Raw genomic sequence first — 23,437 nt, 5'->3', positions numbered from 1 at the left:
CAATTATTTGTACAAAAACTAGCATCTAGCTCCCAAAACCCTCTTAAATAACGGAGAACAGGCTCTCATAGTCACCAATGCTCTTCTGCACAGATCGATTCCAGCCTCATTTTTAAGTTACCACTTTGGTATTCAGCATGCAATACTATGTATATATACACACATATACATATGTATTCTTGTCAACTAACCATGCAAAAACTACCACACAAATACTCAAAAAGTCAACTCATAAAAAAATACCTATGGCTGGAGCATTTATGCAGAGTTCTCTGGCCAACAGAAGGAAAGTTTTTCCCAGCACATAGACATTCACCTATTAAAAGATAAAAAAATTCCATTATTTAAATCTTAATCACAAATGTTTTTCATAGAACATTTATATAGAAAGGGGAAAAAACAAACACTTTTGAAATCTTAAAGAACCTGCTTTGAAAAAAATTAAATTGAAGTAATACAAGCAATATCCATAGGTATAGAGTAATACTTGGTGCTTGACAAAAGCTGCGTGAATTAGCATTGTAAATTAAAGCATAAGTTTATACTGAAAAAATTACAAAACATTGTTAATCATGCTCTTCAGTGGGCTCAGGGCTGCTCTATAGTACTTGGACAATTTTCAGTTGTCACTTAGCATCTTAAAGCATTAAGTAGACTTTAATACAATATCAGTATATATAAAGTGCCAGTTATCCTGTAACGTAATAAAACCTTGGCAAATACTCACAAGTTAGTGCAAATTTCAGCTCTGCGTGGTCATGTGAAGTGGGATAATTAAGTATTGCACAAGCGCACACCAAACTCTTCCATCAAAGCAAGGAGTGGTGGTGCTTCACACCCCAAGGGTTATTTGTCATTTCTTACATACGGACATTGCCCCACAGCACCCCACTTTAAAAAAAGATAAATAAATTCAGGAAAACCCTAAATCACAGCAAACCAGGGGTAGAGCTCTGCTCCTCACCCCCTTCACGTAAACTGAGGGGAGGAGTTACTCCTCATACTCTGACTTGCAATTTATAGCACAGGTACTACATTTGTATTTTTAACGTCTGAGGAAGTTTTCTTTCGCTATCTTAAGATGTGTTTTTGTGGTCAGCAAGAAAGGCAGGATATACTTCAGTTCCCAATCAGCCCCAAACGTTCCCATGAAGCTCCACCAACACCTTGATCCCCCCAAGGCACGTATAATGGTCAAAGTTAGTGGAAAGATATACTTTATCCTCCTACGCTGCAAACAAATAGTTTTTTTTAATTATTATTATTTTTAGGATAGTATATGCTCTATTGCTTTTATGTAACAGAACCGCCCCTCTCATTTCCTACACCAGGATAATGAAGGTGTTTGCTAAGCAGTCAATTACACAACCGAGATGTTGATTGTGGTAGAAGCCTACAGAAATACAAAAAAATCGTGTTACTAAGTATATTGTCTTTCAGTTTCTCAGCAGAGCTTTACCAACATTAGTTTAAAAGCGAGCTTTTCTCCCAAGTGTGTAGATACTTCTACCGAGCGAGCGTAGATAAATACATTTAACAAAAACAAGTATGGACATATTTTCACCTAGCCGTGCATGTCGAAATTTTCCTGTATGTAAATACATTCTCAACATGCAGATTTCACAAATTTAAAACATTTTAAAAATAAGAACTTGAAAGAAATCCTCAGAATGATCACATATCCTGAAAGTGACTGCCCATGCAAGCGTATATGATATTATGATAATTAATTCATTCTATATTTTGTGGAAAGAGTTGAGTATCTTCCGTGCTTTGTCTGAGCAGTGGTTGGACTGGCCTAGAGGATGCAAAAGTATAGTCTTAAATTTTACTGTCCTTTTTTTCCTGAAATCCCAGACAACTTAGAGATACTATTCTATGGGAAGGAAGTGAATATACCCTTTTAATAAGAAGTATATTTTTTAGGAAACACGTCACTGAATTTTATACAGAAAAATAAGCATCTATGGAATCTGGCAATTCATATGAGTTCGAGAGCGTGTGACTTTCCATGAGCCACAGAGATGGAACAGACATTACTCCAGCAAAATATCTGCAGTGTTTCAGTTGGCTTGAGATGCTCTAGATTCACTGCAAGTTTGGCATGGCTTGTCTTGACCTTTTGTCCATGAAATATTAACATAAAGACTGGGGGTTTGGCTGTCTCTTCAGCCTTCTAAGTTGGCTGCCCAAGTTACTATAAATCTTAAACTTCATCACTTAGATCTTGTTCTGCAAGGATGATTTCACAGCACAAATCAACGGGGCCGAGTACATATGATGTTTCCATCAGAGGCTTCACAAACTCATCTAGTTCTTTCATTTTAGTCTAGAAAAAAAAAAACAACCACCCAAAATTCAGACAAGTATTTCTCCCTTTGTCTTTTTTTGTCACAACATCCAAATACTTGATGTTTGTCCCCATCAAACCATGTCACTGTCTAAGAAACCCCTGCTGTGTAAACTTTCCATAAATGCAATCGAAGAACAAATAAATGTGAAGAGGCATAAAGAAGCAAGGTTTTCACCATCAAAGTGGGTGCCAAATTAAACCTAAAGCAAAGACAAATGCATAATAAAATTGCTCGATGATTGTTTATCTTCTTCTCCTTGGCCTAACTAAAAGCCTCTGCATCCATGGTCTCCTTGAGAAAGAATGTACTTTAAACTAACCTGCTTTTCCACTTCATCCACATCATCAGTGTTTTAATGACCAACTTCAAGGTGTAGGCACCGTATTTACACAAAATAATAAATTCAAATAGAAATGGTACATCAGGGAATTTCTTTCTTTTGATCACAAGTGCATTTCTTTGCAGTTTCTGGTTACTACCAATTTACAAAGAAAGCGTAATATACAGTGCATTACGTGCTCTATATTGTTTTCCTCATGAAGCTCACACGTTTTTAATGCCAGGGTAAAGTCACAAAAATAATCAGGAATACTTAATTGCTTCCAGTTTTCCTGGCAAATCAGTAGGAAAACAGACCTCAGGCCCTCTCAAGCAATATGCTTCACATCTTTAAAAGTTACCAGATATTCACAGGTTCTGGGACATTTCTCATTAGTGGGAAATTCAAGATAGCATAAAGCTCAGCCAGAAACCTGTAATGGCATTGAACTGCTGAAACACGATATTCAAGAACTCGTGTTTTTAGTGGAAGAAGGCCCTTTCACTAAAATTTTATATCACTGTCACTAATTTCAACTATTACTCATGCACACACATCCTGTGGCAGATATGATGGATATATAATAGGCATATAGATAAGAGTCTTTCGTGACTCTTATCATTAATGTTTTCTTGCACTCTATTAAGCTTAGAAAATTAAGAAAATTAATTTGGAGGCCTACTTCAATTCCTAGTTCTTTCTTCATTAAGAACTTCTTATAAAAATTCATATACTCCAATCCATCAAAAGCTTAATGCTCTGAATTTAGAACCATATGACATTTGCAGGCATAAAACCTAATTTCATGCAAGTCCTTAAAATGGTGAATAAACAAAAATGCCCTTCTGAAAGGATGTCTCTGGCTTAGACTCAAATTGGTGCAGCAATGAAGCTTAACACAGCAACTCTGGCCTCTTTTCCCCCTTCATTTGAAAGGATAATACTGAAAACCAGTATTTCCCCAATCAAAATTGTCAAAGTGTAACAACTGTTTTATAGACTTTCATAAGACTCATGCTGTCTCTTTGTGTATTTTGATCAGATATTAACATTTCCTAAACTCAATACAATTACCAGGCTTGAACATCAACACCTAATACAGAGAGTGGTGTCAACCTCTAACAGAGGAGATATTTTAAAAGACCTGCACACCCTGATAGTTTTTACCACGTTATTTTACATTCAGTTCACATTTAAAGAAATACATTTATGAACATTTGGACCAGCCACTGAGGTTTTTTTTTTGGGGGGGGACAACCTTTTTTTTAAATTATTCAGCAAGAAGACATCTTTCAGACAAAAAGTATGTGCTCACCAAGGCACTGAAAAAAAAATACCCCTAAGTTATTACAGAACTAAAGATTCTGTAAGATGTCCTTTACCAACAGTTAATTTCTTCTCTTGCTGCAGAATACTTTATATTAGTTAAAAGGGGCATTTGGAGAAGGAATGGCTTTCAATTATTCAGCTACATCTTATAGAAAGATCTTTCTACTTGTTATACTCTTCGCCCTTCACAGTATTTTTTGGAGACACAGCGTTTTCATTTCACATCTGTCAGTCATGAGATGCTGATTTCAAAGGGACACTTCCATAGGGACTCCAATCCTTTCATAATTTCCCCTTGCCTTCACATCATGCCCGATGTGTTCACAAATACCAATATACTTGCACTTTCAGAAATAACAACAAATACCTGCTTTCCAGTGACATGGGAATTCAGCTGTTCATCAGTCTAACACCTTCCATCATTTTTAACTCTCTTTGGGAAGCAGGGAATCTCCTATTCATACAGTTACCACGTCACTTTAACTTCCCAACAGTAGCAAAAAATAAAGCTGCAATCACTGAATGGAAGTTTTTGCTTGACCGTTGTGCTTGTTCCATAAATTTATGAATCAAAACTCTTTCACTACAAGCAATTTCCAAAAAGGTTTTTCAAGACTATAATGGGGCATTCTGGACAAATATTCCAAGTGGTGACAGTGGTTCAGGGTCTTCTGCCGTTCAGAAAGACAAAGACCGGGCAGTTGGAACGCAATGAGAATTCACACTGTGAAACATCCATGGCTGCTTGCCTAAATAATTAAGCAAGCATGAAAAGCAAATGAGTTTTTAAGGAGAGTGTTTGTTGCTGGGGAAAGAGGCACCTGTGGTTATTTGATTCATTATTAACATTTCTAGTATAGTAATGCCTGAAGGTCCCAACCAGGTTGTTTAAATTAACTCAATCAACATAGCAATTTGCATAGGGGCTATAAAGGCAAATGCAGTCAACATGTTAATAACTTTAAATGAACAAAGGGTATTAAAAACCTAAGCAAGTATAGTCTTTAAAAAAAATACCCTGTTTTACCCTTTTCTACACAGTAAACTGAATCTTGTTTTTTAGATCCATATTACAACCAGAACATTACATTTAACCTCAAAAGACAACACACAAAACTATAAATATGTACCAAACCCAGCTTGTCAGACTGCAGTTCAAAGAGAGACACAAATCAAAATTAAGCAGCTTCCTCTCATGCTATTCTTTAAAGCGTTGCCGTCAGTCTGGGGACTCGGACGGGAGAGTCTGCTTTTGCTAATCACATATGCATTAGTCCCGGAATTCTTCCTCTGACACCACAGCCGTACAATAAACCACTACCATACCATCTATGCAAGAAAGTCAATGAATAATTTGTGACAAGCACAGAGGAATCAGGGAGGCCAATGCTGCCTTTAGAACAGATAAATAAAAACAAGCGTTCAAAAATAACTCACAATAGAAATCCTTCTGGATAAGAGCATGCTTACTTGACTAGACAAATGGAAGATAAAGAAACAGGGGTAAGAGTTGTGTTTTGAAGTGGCAAAGAGACCAAAGGAGGATGAGAGCAAGCAAGTACTAGTTACTGATTTTCACTTCTTGTGCGCCCTCTTCCCTCATCTAGAACCGTGGTACAGTTCAGGTCGGAACGCACCTTCAACAGGTCTCCAGCCCAACCTCCTGCTCAAAGCCAGGTCAGCTACAACAACAGACCAGCTTGCTCATGATCTTGAAATCCTTGACGGACAGAGACTTCAAAACTGCTCTGAGCAACCTGTTTCAACCCTTGGCTGTCCTCATGGTGAAAAACCTTTTTTTTTTTGTTATCAAGAGAAAACGTTTTAATTAATTATGTCCACTGCTGCTAATCATCCTGCTGCTCACTCCTATGAAGAGCCTGGCTCTGTCTAACATCTTTTCAGTACACATTAGCCTTATTTAACAGCAGGACACTCCACAGGGCACACTAAAAATCATATTTTACTAGGCTGAAATTGGAGATCAAAGCACTGCCAACACCTCTTCCCAAAATCTTTTATGGCCACACTGCAGAGACCCTGACACTGGAGATTACAAGAGGCTAAAAAAGAAATTGCCATTTTGCAGGATGCGAAAAGTGGCATTTCCCCATCCTGAGATCAAAACTTCAGCCAAATAGTTCTCCAGGTGCAAGGAACAAGGTGCCCTGAAACAGATGAGCAAAGCTGAACTGCTCAAAAGTTGGGCCAAGGCTAGACAAGCTCTGCAACTCTCCTAAACAAGCAAGGCCTGTCGCTTAGATTGTACTAACAAAAAAAGCAAACAAAAGGCCTGATTACAGACCTCTCTAAAGATTGTATTTGCAAGTAAAATGCCGTATCTGAAAATATGAGCAAGTGCTTTCCCTGTCAGAGACTGATGATGACTGATCGTCCTTCCAACTCAATCAACATTCATCGTGGCTCTGCCTGGGTTTGCAGCCATGGTCTGGACATTTGCAGTTAATTCCAGATAACGCTTTAAAGTCTAAATGTACCAGAGCATACTGAATATGACAGCACTTTATAGAGGAGGTTTGCAAGACTTGGGACGTATTTCACCTAAAGATAAAATGGGAGAAAAAACAAAAACTGGCTTTTCCAATTAAAAAAAAAAAAGACAACATTTTGGCTTTTGCCAAGATGACAGCAATTTTGAAGCTCCAAGAGCTATTGTGCAATGGAGCAGTTCTCCAGTAGAACAAGACAAACTCCCACATCTCAGTCATCAGCATAAGATGAAAACTGCTATGACTTCTTGAATAGATTGCCATTAACAGTGAAAATCAGTCTCCTGTATTGCTAAGTTTTAGCAGCATAACACTCTTCTAAAAGCATATTACACTATAAGGGACAGCTTTTTTTTTTTAATGGAAAATGGGGGACCTAATCCCAAAGCAACTCAATGAAGACAAGTACAAACCAGAGTCTAAGAAGTCGTGCGTATGGTTTCCCCTTGCTTTTTTTTTTTTTAAGAATAAGCTAAACAGAACAAGCAAGAACACAAATATCATAAGTCATTAAACAAATAAGGAGCTGCAGGTAAAAGCAGATTCAAATGCTTCATATTACTTTTATCTCCCACGTTATGTTGTGAGCTACAGAAGGTGTTGACTCCCAGTGCTTGCAAGACACCAGTTGAAGGTCACAGATGTGGACGTAAACTGGACACAGAATGAAATACCTGATGTTGTTTCCAGCTGCAAAACGGCTAAATGAAGCACGGATGACCTTTTTCACAGGCTTTCAGTTATCTTTTTTTCTGGCAGCTGGAGTTCAAGCTTACTTTTTGGTTTGATTTTAGATGAAGCATGAGGACATAACAAGATGGATGGATGATGGCAGAGCGGTGGACGTGGTCTACCTTGACTTGAGTAAGGCATTTGACACAGTCTCCCACAGCATCCTCACAGATAAACTGAGGGAGTGTGATCTGGACGATCAGGTAGTGAGGTGGACTGTGAACTGGCTGAAGGGAAGAAGCCAGAGAGTTGTGGTCAGTGGGGCGGAGTCCAGCTGGAGGCCTGTGTCTAGTGCAGTGCCTCAGGGGTCAGTACTGGGGCCGGTATTATTCAATATTTTCATCAATTATTTGGATGAGGGAATAGAGTGCACGATCACCAAGTTTGCTAATAACACCAAACTGGGAGGAGCGGCTGACATGCCAGAAGGCTGTGCTGCCATCCAGTGAGACCTGGACAGGCTGGAGAGTTGGGCAGGAAAAATTTAATGAAATATAACAAAGGCAAATGTAGAGTCTTGCATCTGGGTAGGAACAACCCCAGGTTCCAGTATAAGTTGGGGAATGACCTATTAGAGAGCAGTGTAGGGGAAAGGGACCTGGGTGTCCTGGGGGACAGCAGGATGACCATGAGCCAGGACTGGGCCCTTGTGGCCAGGAAGGCCAATGGTACCTGGGGTGTATTAGAAGGGGGGTGGTTAGTAGGTCAGAGAGGTTCTCCTGCCCCTCTACTCTGCCCTGGTGAGACCACACCTGGAATGTTGTGTCCAGTTCTGGGCCCCTCAGTTCCAGAAGGACAGGGAACTGCTGGAGAGAGTCCAGTGCAGAGCCGCAAAGATGATGGAGTGGAGCATCTCCTGTGTGAGGAAAGGCTGAGGGAGCTGGGGCTCTTTAGCTTGGAGAAGAGGAGACTGAGGGGTGACCTCATTAATGTTCATAAATATATAAAGGGTGAGTGTCAGGAGGATGGAGCCAGGCTCTTCTTGGTGACAACCAAGGATAGGACAAGGGGCAATGGGTACAAACCAGAACACAAAAGGTTCAACTTAAATTTGAGAAGAAACTTCTTCTCAGTGAGGGTGACAGAACACTGGCCCAGGCTGCTCAGGGAGGTTGTGGAGTCTCCTTCTCTGGAGACATTCAAAACCTGCCTGGACACATTCCTGTGTAGCCTCATCTGGGTGTTCCTGCTCCGGCAGGGGGATTGGACTGGATGAGCTTTCGAGGTCCCTTCCAATCACTGACATTCTGTGATTCTGTGAAGCAACACCCAAAAGGCTGTTATGCTTTTTTTCCCCACTCAAATGCACTGAAACCTATTTCAAGGTGGTTTGATAATTCAGTCAGTAGGCTCCATGAAGACACTCCATAAGGATGTTTCACTTGGTTACTTTCTTCAGATACTTCTGAGGCTGGATGACCAGCAGCCCTGCAGGTCACTTCACCTCCTGCAGCATCAAGGACAGAATTCTGACCAAAAATCTCTAAATTGGCTACTAGCATTGAAGCATGAGTTGGTGATGGTCAACAGTAGCTCGGTTTTTAGGTTTTCAGATGCGATTTTTTTCTGACACAAGACTGACATCTTTCTCATTTTACCAAGAAGATCAATTACTTGGAGCAGTATGACATATTTTGTAGATGAGTCTGAACAAATCAAATATTTTGGAAAGATAATACCACTGCTATCACTACCAGTGCTAACAACCTTTCCTTTTCTTTAATGATATTCACATCCCAACTTCAGGATGGCAGAGCTGTCCTTGATAAAAAGAGACACTTCAAGGTAATATGGTACAATCTAATTAACTAATTGCTTTTCTCTTTTAGGCTCACGATCTGTGGGCAAAGGCTCATGTAAAGCAGAATATACTGAAGCTTTCTGCCTGGGCCACACATGTTTTGCCATCAAGTTTGTTTGGTTTGGGGTTTATTTGTGTTTTTTTGGTTGGTTGTTGTTTTTTAAAATAAACAAAACAAAACAAAAACTTAGGGTGGAGGAGAAATCAAGCTAGGACCTGAAAAACTCATTTATATGTTCTGAAACGCAACTTTCTGGATAGCTACAGTTAACAAGAACATTTAAGACTCCTGTTTGCTCAGATCCACCTTAAAGAAGCTATAAAGTGGAGCACATCAGAAGTCTTCACACAGCTAAATATGTATCAAGATACTGAAATTTTGCATTTTCATCTTTCCAGGACTGATTATTTCCCTACTACTAGCCCGTTTCTGTCTCTCCCATCTCTTCAGTTACCCCTCTTTAACCTTTTGGTCCTCGTATGCCCCATCTCGACACCTTTTCTGGCTGGCATGTACAGAGGGGAAAAGACAAATCATTCAATCTTTCTTGTCTGTTCCTGCAGACAATACTTTTTTTTTCATTTACAAATACAATACCTCTTCTTCTTTACATTGTGTGACTATTCTTCATATTACTGTGATCATTCCATTTCATAACAATCACCATGAAAAATCACCTGTTAGAAGAAAATAAACCTCCCATTCTACACATTATAAGTAATCAAAATAATTCAATAAGAGGTTAGTAAAGAGGGAAAAAAAGTTACTAATTTGAAGAACTAATATTCATTGGACTATTGCAATTCCAGCAGATTGCTTCAAGCAATAAATAGTCTTCAGAGGGATGCCATTTACCAAGACAGCTGGGAGGACAAAAATAGATGCAACTAACCTACTCACATTGTATGTAAAACAGTTGTAACATGGAGAATGAGGGTAAGACAGCATATGCCAGCAGAGCTTTCTGTTTCCACATACAGAGCAAGAATGTATTTCTCTCAAAATGCATTTTATAAAACACATCTCTGTAGTGCACTAATCCATTTACACAGTATTACCTACCAAAAAAGTTATTTCTGTCTTTAACAACTGTTCTTTTAAAAACGTGTAACATCTGACCCTGTGCCACTGCAGCGACTCTGAATCCTGACAAAAGGATCGTACTAACAACTCTTGATACATTATTTGCAGCAGTAAAAGCAAAATATATTTGTTTGACATTTAAATTTACTGAACAGTTACTCAGATTTACAAAGCCAGTGATCTTCAATTTAGAATTTTTAGACAGAAATTAAAACATTCCAAATGCCCCACTGACAGTTCTTTGCTTGCAATTAATCTTAAACTTTAACAATTCAACAGAAGCTTCAAATAAAAAAAGAGATACAATACCTGAAGAAGGTCACTGAGGTCAAGTAACATGTCTGCGAAGAAGTCAAGGAATATACATGTTTGTTGAATGTGACAGTGTTTCTTAATTTCATTAACAACCCCAACAAAAGGAAAAAATAAACCCAGGTTTAACTGTCAAAGAAACTAAATAATGACTGGGTACTTGGCTGCACCACTTCTGTCCCCAGCCAGCATCCAGCTGAGAGCTCAGCCCCCCAGAAATCCTGCCAGCAGAATCACAGAATGTTGGGGACTGGAAGGGACCTGGAAAGCTCATCCAGTCCAATCCCCCCGCAGGAGCAGGAACACCCAGATGAGGTTACACAGGAAGGTGTCCAGGCGGGTTTGAATGTCTGCAGAGAAGGAGACTCCACAGCCTCCTCTGGGCAGCCTGGTCCAGTGTTCTGATACCCTCACCATGAAGAAGTTCCTTCTCATATTTAAGTGGAATCTCCTGTGTTCCAGTTTGTACTCATTGCCCCTTGTCCTATCATTGGTTGTCACCGAGAAGAGCCTGGCTCCATCCTGACACTCACCCTTTACATACTTACAAACATGACTGAGGTTACTCTTCAGTCTTCTCCAAGATAAAGAGCCCCAGCTCCCTCAGCCTTTCCTCACACAGAAGATGCTTCACTCCCTTAATCACCTTTGTTGCCCTACACTGGACTCTCCCCAGCAGTTCCCTGTCCTTCTGGAACTGAGGGGCCCAGAACTGGACACAATATTCCAGATGTGGTCTCACCAGGGCAGAGTAGAGGGGCAGGAGAACCTCTCTCGACCTACTAACCACCCCCCTTCTAATACACCCCAGGATGCCATGGGCCTTCCTGGCCACAAGGGCACAGTGCTGGCTCATGGTCATCCTGTTGTCCACCAGGACCCCCAGGTCCCTTTCCCCTACACTGCTCTCTAATAGGTCATTCCCCAACTTATACCGGAACCTGGGGTTGTTCCTGCCCAGATGCAATACTCTACATTTGCCCTTGTTATATTTCATTATATTTTTCCCTGCCCAACTCTCTGGCCTGTCTCAACACCCATGGCATTTACTGTGTAAATCGTCCACATGGAGTGATGGTCTGAAAGAACCAGCCAACACACTGTGTGACTTACGATACTCACCATATATTGCAGCCTAAGAAAGACCCAGTGATAATAAAAATAACATCAGAAGGTAAAGCATCGTCAGTCTCCTGTGCCAGCTTAGGAGCCCAGGATCCCAGAAAAACACATGGAACAGCAAACTAAGAAAACTGCAATAAGTTTATTTTGTCCTGTTCTATGAGGACCTGTCAAAGAGCTGGGAAGAGAAAGCCACTTTGGCTACTCTCTCTCCTCTGACCAAGAAAACCAGCTGTTACCTTTGAGCTCTTACTGCCTCCCTCATGCCCTGTGCTGCCAAAAAAATACCAGGTCACTGTCTACAGTTCATTATGGGTACACGTGGAACTCATAATAGCTAAAAACAAGCCAAACCCACTACAAGTTTCCATTAGATTTTACTGAAAGCGAGCACACTTATAAATATATTGTCCTAACAATAAACAAAAGTGTAAGATTAAGTGTAAGATGCAAAGGTTCTTGCTGCTATCAGAGCAGGAACACATGCTGGATTTCCTATCAGCTACTCAGGTGTGGCTTACACGTCGTAAAAGGGTTCCGGTTTTACCATTAAAAGGAGTCTCAAAGTAAAGTGTGAGAGAAGGAAAGGGAGAGAGGCAAAGGAAACATGTATGCGGAGGTGTATGTACGTGTGCGTATACAGCAATGTGTTAAGAAATGCGGTATTAAAAAAAATACAGGGACGTCAGTATAGTTTGGTACATCATGGTAACGCAAGTATTAGTGCATGTTTTTCTTCAAGTATGCCTGAGTAATATAGAGCACGTTTATCCTAAATATTATCAGCTGTGGAAGGAGAATAATTCAGAAAATGTAATCAGTTTATACATAAACATTTGTCTTGCTAAGAATTTTTATCCTTGAGCATTTCTATCCTTGGTTTGCATTTAAAATTATATTAATTTAGTGCTCTAAATCTGTAACAGAATTCAATACATTATGGTAATATTATTTGGTGAAAGTTAATTTTAGCATCGAAAAGAACACAGCATAGCTGGATATTTAATTAGCTGAAAACTCAGTATGGCTCTCAAAAAATCCAAAATCCCGTATAGATAATATTATGCAAGACATTAAAGTAATCTTGAATTTTAACACAGTTATGGAAATTGCTAACAAAAAGAAATTTGTAAATTATAGAGCTCAGAAATTTACGCAGAGCAATACTGAATTCAACACAACTTTTTGGTTGACGTAATGAGAAAGGAAAAAAAAGGAAAGTCTTTAGCAATGTAATAGTAACTCAGATCTAGGAAGAAATCGCTACATCAGTTCTATGCTTGAGAAACATTCTAGGTCTGAAAATGGTCCTAGAGTGTTACTGACTTGAAGTGTCTGGTTATTCCATGCCCACCTGAGATATCTTCACCACTGAGATAAACTAAAGTTATCACTCATACCTGATAGATTTTGTTGCAATTTAGAAATAAAATAAAATTAAATTAAATTAAAAAGGCACCAAAGTGAGCAACACAGTGGTCCCATAGTCGGCTGGCAGTGGTGAGAGCAGAAGGGACAAAACGGAGGGGACAGAAAGAGAACATCAGTGCCCGAGGCTCTTTCGCATCCCAGGTGAGCCACACAGACACTTTTCTAAGCCAGGCGTTTCAGTAACAGCCATGAAACCTGTGTACCCAAGTATTTTTCATCTTCCTCAAACTGTTAAAACCACTTTGGTGGAAGACCCAGGCTTAGTAACACACGACAAGTGCTCAGGCCTTATTACTGTAAGAAAACAAAACAAAACCTTTGGTCCAAGGAAGAAGAAATAAAGAGCATCGCATGCATTCATAATGACAAAAAAGCAGAGCTAAGATACAGGAAAATTCACTTGCAGGGTTCAGGCACATCTGGAGCAATTCAGAGCTACACTATAGATGCTTTAACATACAGTAGCTTTGCTCCCGAGAGAAGTTAGTTCAAGTGTCCACTGAAATCGTAAGCAAAGGTCACAGTCAAAAAGCAGCATTTCTGGATTTCATTTAAGGTAGCCTCCAGCAATCTTGTTCCCTGATTAGATGTGTAGCTGCTACAACCAAGCAAAAGCAAAGGGGAAATCTGAGTCATGCAGCAGCAAAGGGGTGGCCTTTACTGTGAATATTGTGAGCACAATTATCAGCAGGAAGTAGTTGTAAAAACAGGCTGTTGTTTTCAAACTTCTTTTCAGAGCTGGAACAGTTCAAGAGAACGTACAACAGCAGCTGAAAACAGCAGATAATACATAATATGTATTCAAAAATTATACAATCATAAGATAAATGTTTTTTTTGAAGCCAAAGAAAACAACGATAATTTTACACACAGAGACTGCTAGCACATGGGAAGGTTCTCAAAGGGACAGAAGGCTACTGGTATTGGAGATATATACATACAAAATAACAGGACATAAACACAAGGAGACTTAGGTTACAAATGCACCCACTTTAAAAAAAGGGGAAAAGAAAAAGCTAAAAGCATTAACAGTCTCAGCTGCCTTTCCTTTGCTATTCATTTCACCAAGGTATGCAATGGACTGCCCATCACTAGAGACTTTTAAATCAACATGAGATGAGTCTAAAGGCTTTACTTCAAAAGATTTAATTCAAGGGAATCCTTTGACCAACGTGATACAAGAGGTCAGATCGAGCAGCCAGAACTCTCCCTTTCTGCTTTTATAATCCGGTAATCTGTGGATAACGTGAGAGCACCATGAATCACAGCAGCAATGACCTCATTCTCAACAGCAGAGCAAACAAAAGTTCGTGATGAAATGAATAGTACCGGAAACCTAAAACCCAAAAAAGCAAAACAAGCATGCATTTGTCCTTCAGACAGACCCACATTTTGCATATTCCAGCTATCATGAAGCACTTACATGCAGCAAAATCCCTGTGGTTTTCAATACTAACATTTAGCAGGAGGCAAAACTGCCATTTGCCAAAGTTACATACAGAGATGCAAGAACAAATTGTGGAAGATGCTTTTAAAGTAACAGCTATAACTTACAATAGTTGTCCCCCCTCCTAAAAACAAATAAATAAATGAAAATCCTGACTTTCGTGTCTGACAATCTGCAATAACCAGGAAACCTTCAAACAGATTATTTCATGCTATTGTCTCAAAATTCTTCTACTACATCATAGCATGTCATATGTGGGAGACAGCGGCACATATGAGCAGCACAGAGAAGAGACGACAAATAGTCTTAATATTTATTTTATTCAGTTAGTTAGTTTTCATAAGTTATCCTCAAGACTTTTTTTACTTATTTTGACAAGCTTACTACAAAATCGGCCATACCACAGCAAGACAACTAATGCCAAGGAATCGTGACTGCAAGCCACTCAGCAGAAATTCCACATCCATAAGAGCCGTTCTGTCCACTAATGAAGCGTTACCTTTTTTTGGGTTGAAGCTAAAATGCTCTTTCTAGCAAGAACTAAAACCAGATCCATTAAATATATATCATATTTAAACATAAAGTCTATCCTTGTACTCAACAAGAGCAATTCAGCTGGCTGCAAACAAAAAGGCAAAGCTTAACAGGAAATCTGACTGAAGAGCAACAACATTTCTGAATATTAAAACTATTTTTTCTCAAGTTCTAAATGAAATTAAATACTTGCAGTTTCAGTGTTACGGTTCTGTATAAGCTACATATGAGATGGGAACTTCCCAGAAGCACTTACAATAACAAATACATGGAGATCAAACAAAAGGGAGCGTGATACCAGGGTGAAAAACCAGTGACAGCATTCGGCTGGCCCTGAACCCAGTTTTCCACCTTTCAGTTCAACACCCAATTCACAAACTTCCCTTTCCATACTTTCATACACAAAGTGATTTCTGATTACGACTTATCACGACTTTATCTCTGCTGCTTTACAAACGTTCACCATTTTAATTAGCAATTAATTAAATCTGACTGGCAGCACTAATTGTTTAAAGTAAACACTTCTCTTCCCAATAACACTGAACTGAAGTGATTAGAAAATAATAACCAAAACCAATTCTTTTGTAGAAAACTCATTCCTGATAGCTCTAATAAAAGCTTTGCATTGAGGCTGAAATCTTACAGAGCCACTTTCCAAAGTTTCTTAAGTTTGCCATTCTACCTGTGCAAATAAGTCCACACCGCACAGGCTGCACTCGAGTATAGAAAGAAAACAGCATTTAACAAATCAAACCGGCAAGCAGAAATGCCATTATCATAAAGTGCTGTCTTTATTTATGTGTAGATTAATGAAAAAAAACCCATTTTGATCTGTGGGTTTTTTTCCTTCTTTGCACACAGCTGCACATCTGTACCTTACAGAACTGTATTTTTCTATATCGTGTATTCTCAAATCCCCAACTTAAGGACAAAAAGCAGTTTCGCACTCCTTCCACAGGTAAATAGGGATGCTTCTTTCACAGTTCCCTTTTAGCATATGCTCCATCTTCACGGTTAAACCAAATGTCTGGGCAGTAATTCATCCCGGTACAACCACCAGGGCAGGTGATTAGAAAGGAAACAGGCATTTCAGGCTGCACTTCAGGGTGTCACTGAAAGGGTTACAAGTGTCACTTTCTGGCTCACCCTAGTCCTGAATTAGCCCCCGACACCAGTTCTCTCCCTCCTCTATCTCCAGCGGCTGCAGACAAAACCCAGGGCAGCTGGGCTGGACGGGATGGACGCAGCGCCTGCTGCGCTGACTCCCAACACGCACACAGCTCCGGCTTTACTAAACTAGTGCCGTAGCTTTTCTTAATAATTGGCTTCAGAGCCATCTCCATTCAGAGGAACATTTGCAAAACCATGTCAGCCTAGCTGAATATTCAGCACTTTTGCAAACGTTGCCCATAGAGAATTCCGTCTTCAAAGGATTCGGGTCAGGCTGTATTCCTAGTGTCACTGACTTTAAGTGAAAAACCTGCTTTGTGGGATATTGCAAAGTATTTACATAGTCGTATGTAAATTTATAACACAGTCCAACACAACAACAACAAAAACACCAACAAATACATTTCTTGTCACAAAATACAGTAAACTCTCAATTATTCAAAATACCAGATGGATAAAATATGCAAAGAATATCCATACTAAGCTACTGAAAGGTAATCTAGTTAGTGTATTTAGTTTGGGAAAAGAAAATTTAGGCACAGAATGAAAATGTAAATATTAATTTACAAGTTTTGAGAGGCATGAGGTTAATCTTTAAGCTGGATGATGTATAAATAACAGTTGGCTATATTCAAACAACAAAAAGTCACCAAACAAGAAAGAGAGACCCCGTCCCCTGAATAGTAAATCGAGCAAGTGCTGGTGAGGGAAAACAAGAGAGGTTGCTAGGAGAAGTGAGGTTTAAGGAAGAACTTAAAAGAAGTGTGGGGCTGGCAGACAAGAATGGGAGCAAAGCTTAAGCTGTAAGGGAAAAAGAAACAAGAGTAAATAGTGAAATCGCTGCAGAAAACATCCTGCATCTGAAAAGAGGTCAAAAACATAAGCAGATATGAAATTGCACAGTCCAAAAATCTGTACAGGGTGAGCATTTGATGATAAAGTGGGCACGAAAAAAGCAGCTGGGAAGGAGGACACCAACAGTAAAGATTTAGGTAAATGTAAAGGAGTTCTCGCTTTTCCCTGTATGCAAATTCTGTAAGGGTTATGACTCCTGTACTGACAGTGAAAGCGAAGTTTCACAAAAGAGGTGCAGATTTTGGAGAACTATTCTGAGGTGACGATCAGGTATTCACCACAGCAGCACCATGTGCATTTGGAAATGCAAAGCAGGGGGCAAAGAGAGAAATGGCAAAAACTGGGAGCAGAGAAAAATCACTGCCTGCTCAGAGGCGGCAAAGGAAAACCAGCACCGCTGTGAGCCCGATAGCCTGCTTTGCAGAAGACTCCACATGGAAGAGTTTGGAAAGATGCAAAAAATAAAACAAAAGAAAACAAAAAGAGATAGAGCTATGGTTTGCCTGGCAATTTACACCAACATGAATGAACGGAATAATCTCAGCCTGCCCCAAACTGGCTTCATTCCGGCCCATCACCACCCCCTTCCCTGGGCTGCTATTTGCGCAGCAATGTAGCAAACCAGCCTCGGGAACTGTGTGAATTATTTTTTTCCCCTTTTATTTTCTTTTTCCCCTCCTGTTTTCAGCTGGATTAACTCCCCAGTTCACACGTAGCTGCACAAACACCTGGGCTGATAGAAGGCAGGGGATGGACCGGGGGAGGACCGAGCAGGCAAGGGCAGAGCCAGTTGAGTTCTTTCTGAAGCTGCGCCAGCTCACGCTGGCTTAAAGCCTTCATCAAAACTAGAGCCTGAGACAGCCTGTCACTCACCCATCCCACCTTCTCAAATTTCTCTTTAAAGTCACACTGTTTGCAGAGCTCTCCCAGGCTTGCTCCAAAACAAAGACCTGCCTTATCTGAAAGAGAAACCTTAGAACAAATAAGGAGCAAAAGCCTGCAGAATAGCTGCTTTATAGTAAACCAAAAATCTTATAAAAGTGATAACACCTTCCTTGTTTTAAGTACACATACAGTTCTTGTGTGAAAGTTCATCGCAGAACTGCTCTGGTTTACCCACCGTAAAACCTGTTACGCTTTTTGAAAAGTAGCCTCACGGTGCTCAATTAAACCAGAACAAAACCAAATTCTGCAGATACAGAATGTTTTATATTTTCCATGCTAGAAGCCAAGCGTTACATCTTTGCTTTCATGCCCATACTGAGTCTAATGCACTGGTATTAAGTGCTCCTTGGAGAATTATCTCAGCAGAGCTTCGCTGGGGTGGGAGCGCGGCAGCTGCTGTACCCGGCACGGGGACACGGCACAGTTTGCACAGACACTCAGATGCTGCTTTCCTGACAGTATCAGTGAAATTGACTTAACCGTGCATAGGCAGCATTTAAATCTTACATGTACAACAGTGCCACTCAGCAGAAAATCTGTGATACTAGAGCCTTTGTTTTAAGAAAAAGTGTAACTTCAAAAAAATGAACTGCATCCCTGCCATTCTGAGGCTGCTGACTCCGTAATGGCCTTTGGTGGGAAATCCAACCATCGAATGTGTTAAATTTCCCATTCTCAAAAGCCTTGAAGAGAATCGTATCAGCATATGTCATGTAACACAATGAGAGAATAAGCCCTTCTGTATCAGATGCCCGTGGGCACATACCTGTAAAGATCTCTTTTGGTTATTTGAACTGGATACCTGCTGCCGTGCAGCAAAGGGAGCCCTTGTATTCAGCAAGCAGGCAGTACAAAAATGCCTTTCTCCCTAATGGTGTGTGTGCCTGTTGATCAGAAAAACCTCACCTGGGCAGGCAGGAGAGCTCTCTGCATCCCCACGCTCCCTCGGAAAATGCCAGACGTGATGGCTTCACAGACACTTCCACAAATGCTGCCACACTGTTAATTACTGGTCTTGCGGTAATCAAAGCGAGTCTGATTAAAGGCATTACAGTAACTCACAATAACTTCCCCAATGACCTGTTTTTGTTACAGAACTTAAACGCAGCGTCGAGCTGAAAACTGGGTGCTTAGAACTAGTTTATCAGCGGTGCTTGGAAGTCAGGACAACACGCCACTTCTGCACTGGCTGATCTTCTCAAAACTGGCTGGTTTAGTCATTTCCAATAAAATAAATATGAAAACATGGAGCTAAACTGATGCACGGCATTGGTGAGTTGAATAATCCTCAGCTCATGCTTTCACTTTAAGAAATGCCCACACTAAATACATATATATATATATATATATATATATATATACACGTGTATATATATATATATATATATATATATATAAAATCACTGCAGCAGAAACCTTCATAACAGCACAGAGCTATATGGAATCTGATTTTTAGTAAAGAGAGTACATTTTCTAAACTGGGCTTGCCTTATGGTTCACAAATAGCAGCTTATCCCAAATGAGTTACTAATAAAGCATTTTACCAAATATAAAATAACGCATCTTGCAAAGGCAACGCTTTGGAGTACCACTGTAAGAGTATTCAAGGGAGGTTTATTTAGCAGTACAGGAGTAGAAAACTCACATTACGTCCATGGACGGTTAGCGAGGTATCTTGGGATACAAGAACAAACACAAGCAACTGAGTTAGCATGAAGGAATTCACCAACCTGTGGACAAGATACAATATGCAAACATGTCTTTGTTTCTACTTCACGCCAATGCACAAAGTAGAATTCACCTTTAGCTGTTACTGGCAGGGTGAGAAGACACCTTCAGTTCCCAAGAGCCCAACTGACCAGTGCTCAGGAAGAACTAAAGAAAGAAAAAGAACTGCAATAGCTTCCCTAACTTTAAAAATATCAAATACCAATTTTAAATACCTTTCAGCGCTAAAGACAAGTGATGCATCATGCTTTGAAATGGATACAGTTCTCAACATGACACATTCCCCTTCAAGGACATAATACACTGAATATTACATTTTAAAAAAACGTCTTGAAAAGTTGTCCCTAGATTAAATTTGGTCCTTGAACAAGTAGAATACAGCAGGTAGAGGGAAGAGTTCACATGGCAGGGAAGAAGGATGACGTATCTGAGATTTTAAGGTAGCTAAATTTTCAGAGTTCAATTACAAGAACAAATCTTTGAGATGATCTACTGAATAGTGAAAATACAGTCGCAGGCATTTGATACCCTTTATATTTTATCTGCCTGAAAGGGTGGGAAATAAGTGCCTCTCCTTTGGAATCAGTTTTCCCCAAGAAAATGAACACTGGGCTGTGCCTCAGGACACTGGGTTTCCATTTTTTCCCTGAAAAAAAACCACAACCAAACATTTAATCCTTCTTCATCATGTTTTTGTAATGAAGACAACAGATTCCCCTTCCTTTGTAAAATGCTCTGAAATCTTCTGATTATCTTCCTATTATAATACACCTTTTAACTCTAGGGTTACCAAGTCTATCCAAAGGACCAGAGAAACAAGCTTTCAAATGTGCTTCTGCTATAATCTCCCCATCATTAACTAACTTTACGGTGAACAATTAGTTTTCGGACCATGTCCTCGCCTTTGTAAGACCCAAGAAACATCATGTCTTAATTCAACGTCCTGATATAATTAGTGGGTTTATGATATGCAAGTCAGCATAGAAGTGTGTCCACCTGTCCAAAATGTGCAAAAACGGCTTAAGAACTAAGTGTCATCCTGAGCGCCTTACAATGAAAATAGATGTGATGCATATCAGAGATTCAACCCCTCCTTTCAAGTACACCAGTCTGAATTTTCATGCCTTATTACCCAAAACACAAAGCTAAGAAGCTCCTATAATAACTTTGCGTTCCTTTATTCAGTTTAAGATTTGATTTTGCACCAATTTGCTCTAAAATCACTTTGTAAATACACATACCAGTTCTCAGTGTTAAAAAATATAAAGCAAGTGTCAGCTCCTTGCTTAATGGTTACTCATCTTTACGAAGGAATCCTTAAGGAGCAAAAGAAAAACCCTTTACTGGGGGGAAAGCGGGGGCAAGAATGGTAGGAAGGGACCAGAACACACGTACCAATGTTCTACCGAAAGCTCAGGTTGTCAGTACACAATCTGCTGCGATTCTCCGCTTGTCACGGGTACTGCAATTCTGTTGGCATTACTGTCAATATTTACTTCACTTAAGCAGGAACTCCCAAAGCATCGCAAGACAACATCGCACAGCATCACTTAGTGAACACACTGAAGTTCATTTACTTGCAAATGGCATTTCTCACGTTCTTAAAAGTTAACAACCTTCATTAAATGGTTTTAATCAAGATGGAAAACGAGAAATATTTTCCTGAAGTGGCATTTTAAACTTTTATCCCTGTATTATCTTTTATTCTGCATGCTGTAGCAATGGCAAGCACTTATCTCATGTCTCTTTTACAGCACAGAGACTGCTCTTTCATTATCAGTTTTTAAGAAGCTGTAAACTTATCTCAGCTGCTGGAGTTCTTCACAAGAGGAAAAAAACCCCACAGTAATGATGTACATATCATCTGCCTCTGGGAAAATAAAAACTGCCAGTGATATGCTGGGAAAGATCTCCTTGAGACTCCTTTCACACAGTCTTGCAGTAGCTTTATTGTAACCAAGCAATGTAATTTCAAATAATAATCTACAGCGCGCTGAAGGCAAGCTCCTAAAAATACAGCTCTGCTTCGAACAACAACCGAGAATGCTATTGTGGGTCTCGTGTTTACAGCTGCTCGCTGATTGTGTCATATTTGCAAAGCTTTCAAGAAAAATGATAAGTTTGGGTGTTTTTTTTCCCCGCTGCTGAGACTTACAAATTCAGCCTGGGATTCTGATAACAAACTCAATAGAACACCAGAGCTAGTGAGCCTGCAGACCTTGTTCCTCTTCACAATTTTGGCTAAAAATTCCAAGTGTTTTAGCCGATATACTTGGAATGGTATATTCCAGCATCTTAACAAAACCTAATAGGAGAGCAATATGCAGAACAGGGCTTCTAAAACTGTAAGAGGCAACATACTACTCTATGAGGTATAGATGCACATGGGACGCAAACATATCTACATCATATTACTGCCCTGATGAGCAAAGGCAGTTTGCTTCCCTTCTGTGCCTCAGTTTCTCCAACCAGAAGATGGGGATGGTAATACCGACCTCCATAAAATGCTATAAACTCTACACCTTCATCACCAGGACCCTCAGCTAGGAGGGAATAAACTGGAGTCACAGTCCTGCTGCCAGAACTGTTTACATATTAAAAAATATAAAGAAACACATAAAAATAACCTGAGAGAAAGAAGCCAAGCTAGGTGTACACCCGCTCGAACCCTGGTCATTCACCTACAAAAGCTTCCACTTGTTTGCTCTTCTCCTGGCCCCACAATTCCTGCATTTCAGATTGCACAGCAATAGCAGCTTCAATAGGAGAACAGGTAGGGTTCGGCCCTCACTGCCCTCTTGGCTTTTAACTCCGCTCACAGAAGCAAATCTGGGTTTTCAGCAATTCAGGAAGGGGCTTTAGTCAGCAGCCCTAAAAATAATATTTTAAAAAATAAAATTTAAATTAGGAAAAAAAGTAATCACTGAGCACCTGTTGTTGTGTCACCCAGCAGAAGACGGATTGCTCTGGACTCTGAGCAAAGAAAAATTCTCTGTACAGAGCACTAGGCAAACACCTAAACCACCAACTGGAAGGACATTCATCTGCACTCCTGAGCAACGTGTCACTTACCCGTCCATTTTACATGGCAGCCTAAAGAACACAGGCTTGGGGAAACTGGCCCTGCGGTGGATGCTCTTTACCTTGACTTCAGCACAGCTGAAGACACGGTCAGCCATGGGTTCTTAACGCCAAACTGTTGAGACATCACGGTTTGGCTAGCTGGTCTAGAAGGTAAGCGTGAAATTGGCTGGACTGGGCAAGTTTGAAGGGCTGTGATTAACAGTACAAAGACACAGGTAGCAGACAGGTACTACAGGGATCCGTCAGGGGCAACGCTGCCTTCATTAGCAATGAGCCAGCAAGGCAGAAGGCAACCCAGGCAAGTCCAAAGATGACACCAAGCTGGGGAGCAGTCAACACATCAGAAGACGGGGCTGCCATTCTGAGGGATCTGAGCAGGCTGGAGAACCAGGCTGACAGGAGCTACATCTGTCTTTGAACTTCTTGACAAGTCTCACACCAGAGACAGAATAACTCCTTCAGTACAGGCTGGGAGCGACCAGCTAAGGAACAGCTTGCACAAAAGGAGCTGGAGGTCCCCATGGGCAAATTGAACAGAAATCAGCAGTATGCTCTCATAGAATCATTTTAGTTGGAAAAGACCCTCAGGATCATCAGGTCCAACCATAACCTAACCTAACTCTAGCACTAAAGCATGTCCCTAAGAACCTTGTCTAAACCTCTTTTAAACACCTCCAGGG

The 23,437-nt window shown here is 40.2% G+C and overlaps 1 protein-coding gene across 1 annotated transcript in view; it reads right to left on the bottom strand.

The window, feature by feature from the left end:
• BRF1 (BRF1 RNA polymerase III transcription initiation factor subunit) overlaps positions 1-23,437 on the bottom strand; it is a 180,733-nt gene that overhangs the window by 98,114 nt on the left and 59,182 nt on the right. The window contains exons 4-5 of the mRNA XM_065063287.1: positions 10,439-10,470; positions 244-316 (exon numbers count right to left, since the gene is read on the bottom strand). Coding sequence (XP_064919359.1) covers positions 244-316; positions 10,439-10,470 — 105 coding nt within the window. The remainder of the gene's footprint in view (positions 1-243; positions 317-10,438; positions 10,471-23,437) is intronic.

The sequence above is a fragment of the Columba livia genome, chromosome 5 (genome assembly GCF_036013475.1).
Source record: "Columba livia isolate bColLiv1 breed racing homer chromosome 5, bColLiv1.pat.W.v2, whole genome shotgun sequence".
Taxonomy (NCBI): domain Eukaryota; kingdom Metazoa; phylum Chordata; class Aves; order Columbiformes; family Columbidae; genus Columba; species Columba livia.
The sequence above is the reverse complement of the archived record's forward strand: the minus strand, read 5'-3'. Positions and strand labels throughout refer to the sequence as shown.